Consider the following 4,572-nt stretch of genomic DNA (forward strand, 5'->3'; position numbering starts at 1 on the left):
CAGGCTATAACTGACAACCTCTCCAAGGCCGCAGAGCTGATCGAAACCGGTACCCCGGTACTCGCGCAAGGGATATTGGCGCGGCTCAATCACCAGCTCTCTCCTCTTGGTAAGCCTTTCCAAAGGGCTGCTTTCTATTTCAAAGAGGCCTTGCAATTGCTCCTCCAAACCAACAACAACAGCAACGTCAACAACAACCACCCTTTTGCCTTGTCCTCCTCGTCGTCGCCATTCAATCTTATTTTGAAGATTGGGGCTTACAAGACCTTCTCCGAGATCTCACCGGTTCTTCAATTCGCAAATTTTACTTGCAACCAAGCCATTCTTGAGGCTACAGAAGGGTTCACTAGAGTTCATGTCATTGACTTTGACATTGGCTATGGAGGTCAATGGGCTTCTTTTATGCAAGAGCTTGCCTTAAGAAATAGTGGTGTCGGAAATGGGGTTTCTCTTAAGATCACCGCCTTTGCATCCCCGTCAACACACGACGAATTCGAGCTCGGTTTCACTCAGGAAAACCTCAAACACTTTGCTTCAGAGATCAACTTGGCGTTTGAGCTTGAAATCTTGAGCCTTGAGATGTTGAACTCTGGCTTGTGGCCACAGAATCTTCATGTCTCGGACAATGAGGCAATTGCTGTGAACCTCCCTATTGGTCCCTTTTCCAATTACCCTTTGTCCCTCCCTTTGGTCCTCCGCTTTGTGAAGCAGCTTTCTCCGAAAATCGTCGTCTCGTTAGAAAGAGGCTGTGACAGAACGGACGTCCCATTTCCTGCCCAACTCGTCCACGCCCTTCACTCCTATTCAGGTCTGCTCGAGTCTCTCGACGCCGTGAATGTCAACCTTGACGCGATGCAGAAGATCGAGAAGTGCCTGCTCCAGCCGGGGATAGAGAAAATCGTGCTGGGGCGCCACAGGAATTCGCTGGACAGGATGCTGCCTTGGAGGTCCGCGTTTTTGAACTTGGGGTTCTCGCCATTGACGTTCAGCAACTTCACCGAATCACAAGCCGAGTGCTTGGTGCAGCGGACTCCGGTTAGGGGGTTCCATGTTGAGAAGAAGCAGTCTTCTTCGCTTGTCCTCTGCTGGCAGCGGAAAGAGCTCGTCTCGGCCTCGGCCTGGAGGTGCTGAGAATGGTGAAAGTGAAGATAAGAAACAAAGAAAGAAGAACCGGCATTTTGACATATTGGTTCTCTCTACCAATTGATTTTTCTTCAGGTCATTTGGAGGTGCTTCATAACTTACTGCTTCTAGTTTTTATCCTTTTGGAAGATTTTTCTTTTTCCTGTGCTTCTTATGCTAATTGTCTATGTGCTGTAGGCCCTATTATTTTCCAATCAAGAACCAAAAACGTTTTAGTTAACTTGATTATGATGGCTTTGTACAGTTCTTGGATTCTCAGTCTCTTTCTCTACTTCTGATTTGGGTTATTATTTGTTGGTGTTTTTTGATGTTTCCATGATCATGTTGGTGACTGTTATTTGTTGTACATTTTGAACAACAAAGACAAAAAAGAAGAAAACATAAACCAAGAAGAAGAAATTTACCATTCAATGGTGATGTGCAATTTAATCATTTCACCAAATATCCTATTTGTTCTGAAATGCTCTCCAAAGTTGTCATCACAAATTCAGGTCTATTATGAAAGAGAGAACTATTATGCAATTAACCATACACAACGCGTATAAAATGTACGGTCTGTTTATAATTCAGATTGGCTCTGAAACTATAGTGACTAGTCTTTGTTAGCCAGTTTTGGTCCATCCATGGTATTTGTCACATATAGATTTGTAGAAATTTGCTTTTTGGATTTTGGTTCAGTTTTTTATAAGAGTATAGAGTACTTCTTTAAACCCCATTTGTTTGGTTCTCCGCTAGCTGGTCTCTACTTTTGGCATTCTCCTCAGCGCGGGACAAAGGGAAACTGTTTTAGCTAAGATTCAAGTACGAAGTTAGGGCAGCTTCTCTTGTAGCTTTGTCAATTTGTATCCATTTTGACCAAATTATATGTATCGGTCCCTAGATGTTTTTTGGTTATACGAATTGAGATTCAATAATTTGTTTCGGTAAGGCACATTGTTTTTGCCTTATTTTAAGCGAGTACATTTTTAACGCAGATATTCATAAATAAGGCGATTCAAATTTTGTCAACCGGCTAATAAAACTTGCTTTGCTAATAGGGCAAAGCATGGAATTTTCCTAATTAGATTGGTGATTAAGTTCCTCAGACGTTTCAATTCCGGTCTCCAAGATAGGATGTTTGCCTAAATTCCCTCTTGCTTGATACATGCATTTCCAAAGCTCCAATTTTTAAAAAATATCTTCCGGTTAATGTCAATTATAGAGGTGTTTTTTATTATCACCCTCATCATATTGTTTTTTTTTCCCTCCCTCATGTATTTATTATATCTTATATTAGACATGATTTATCATTCTAGTTATGCATGCCAAAGCCTACCATACCATACATTTAAGGCCTCGTTCACTTCACCGATTCAAGTTTTTAGTTTTCGGTTTCTACAGTAAAAAGCTATCAGAAAATGTCACATCAAAATTTTCTGCTACAGTAAAAAAGCTCTCAGAAAATGTCACATCTCAGCTTGAATCGAAAACTCGAATCCGCAAAGTGAACGAGGCCTAAGTTAGTTTTTGTTAGCCTGAATATTTTTTTATTCCCCCCTTAACGAAATCACATGGGTGTTGTACCACTGGACCCCCACATGATTAGGTTAGACTTTTTCTTTTTCAGCACCTTGGAAGCTCCTCATTTAACTATACTTTTTTTTTTGGTTGAACATCATCATAATATTAAATGATTAAAGCCATGTTGCATGAATAAAACTCTTTGCCTTTCCTTGTATTTAGTATCATTATTACCTGTTATATATAATATAAAGTTTTATTTTTTTCCCCCCTGGACTTGTTGCAATATAGAAACTGGCCAAACAGGACGGCTTCACGGACAATTATGAATAATATATTATAGAGGGAAAAATTTGGGGTTTCTTTAATTAATTATTGCTAAACTATGAAATTCAATATAAAACTCTTATGTGTCAAAGGGTATTAAATTATGGGATTAGGTTATATGTGCCCTTCCTAAGGGAATAGAACACTGGTCCAACAAGGCAACAAAAAGGTTTGCAAAATTACCCTTTTAACATTTGGAGGGACAAAGTAGAGTACCCTTGACAATTAACAAGATGGGCAAGCCTTTATTTTAAGGTTGAGTACTCTTCTAAGTAAACTCAAAACTTAGTTGTCCTCGTGACCAAGTCATCCTTTGGCATATCCTCAAAAAGAAACATAAAAAGAATATTTGTTACCATCACGATTGAAGCAATATAACATGTAAAGTTGAAGCCTTATTTATATTGCTTGTTTTCTGACGTGGCTATTTGTGTAGTTTTTTTTGTCTTATAAGATGACCTTAAGTTTAACCACTAATAATACCATTGAGGAATGGCTTGTCTTCAAATATTTGGTGAGTTCATTTTTAAAAAGAGTAAAAGAAGGAAATAAATTATATATGTGTGTGTCTATATATATATATATATATATAGAGGGAGAGAGAGAGAGAGAGAGAGAGGGATGAAGGAAAAAATCAACATGGTGTATGGAGAGGTCTCTTTCATTTTCCCACTACTTCCATCGTCCCTACCCCACCAAAAAAAAAAAAAAAGTTGGCTTTCTAAGACCTTGTTTGGGGTTGAGATTGAAGTTCTTTAAAAGATGTAATGATACTATTCTTTGATGTTTTGATTTATTTCTTAGCATTATTAAGGTTAAAGTTTTATGTAGTTATATTGAATTCATTGCATCGTTAATATTAAATTTCATTGAGACTATATAATTAACTAACACAAGAGTTTCAATCAGAGATCATACGAGTTGTTAAGTTTTATCCATCTCAACTGATTGAACTAATAAACATAAGGGTTTGATTGAGAAATGTTATTAAAGTATCCATGAATAATTTATTACTAATACAATACAATATGCAACAACGAATCATTCTAATGTCAATTTAAATGTGAGTTGCTAATTGTTTAAAGCAAAAATATAAGAGTGACAAACGTCATCAATCATTTTTTTTTAAATTTTAAAGCAACAATATAGAATTAATTTTTTTAACGATATTTAAAGCAAAATACAGAACTCACTTTTGCTCTATAAAACTAATTTCTACCCTAAATGATTCAACTTGAAGCACAAACACTCTGACTGGTAAGACGCGGGAGGATGAAAAATAGAAAAGAAGGAAAAAGGTAAAAGTCAAGCGAGGAAAAAAAAAAGAAAAGAAAGAAAGTGTTTGATACAACATAATGAAAAGAAGAAATAAATTATCTATTAAGTCTATTTTATTTTTTGGCAGAAATGTCTATTTTATTATTAATTCTTGTCCAAAGTGAATAAATAAGATGTAATTGATAAAATATATATTTCCCAATGCACACACGATTTATTTTGTGAAATATTTTATCTTTTTTTTTCCTTTTTAAAGGATTAAAAAAATAATGGGGATCATGCATTATTTTTCACTTTTTTTCTCTTTTAATTTCTTCTCTAGCA

At 36.4% G+C, this 4,572-nt stretch overlaps 1 protein-coding gene across 2 annotated transcripts in view; it reads left to right on the forward strand.

Annotated features, from left to right (window-relative positions):
* Window positions 1-1,363, forward strand: part of LOC21403759 (scarecrow-like protein 6) — a 3,219-nt gene extending 1,856 nt beyond the window's left edge. The window contains exon 2 of one of the 2 annotated variants that reach the window (XM_024173872.1): window positions 4-1,363. In XM_024173872.1, coding sequence (XP_024029640.1) covers window positions 4-1,131 — 1,128 coding nt within the window. In that variant the 3' untranslated portion in view covers window positions 1,132-1,363. The other variant, XM_024173869.1, reaches the window with a different exon arrangement.
* Window positions 1,364-4,572: the final 3,209 nt, after the last annotated feature.

Source organism: Morus notabilis, unplaced genomic scaffold (genome assembly GCF_000414095.1).
Source record: "Morus notabilis unplaced genomic scaffold, ASM41409v2 Scaffold625, whole genome shotgun sequence".
Lineage (NCBI taxonomy): Eukaryota > Viridiplantae > Streptophyta > Magnoliopsida > Rosales > Moraceae > Morus > Morus notabilis.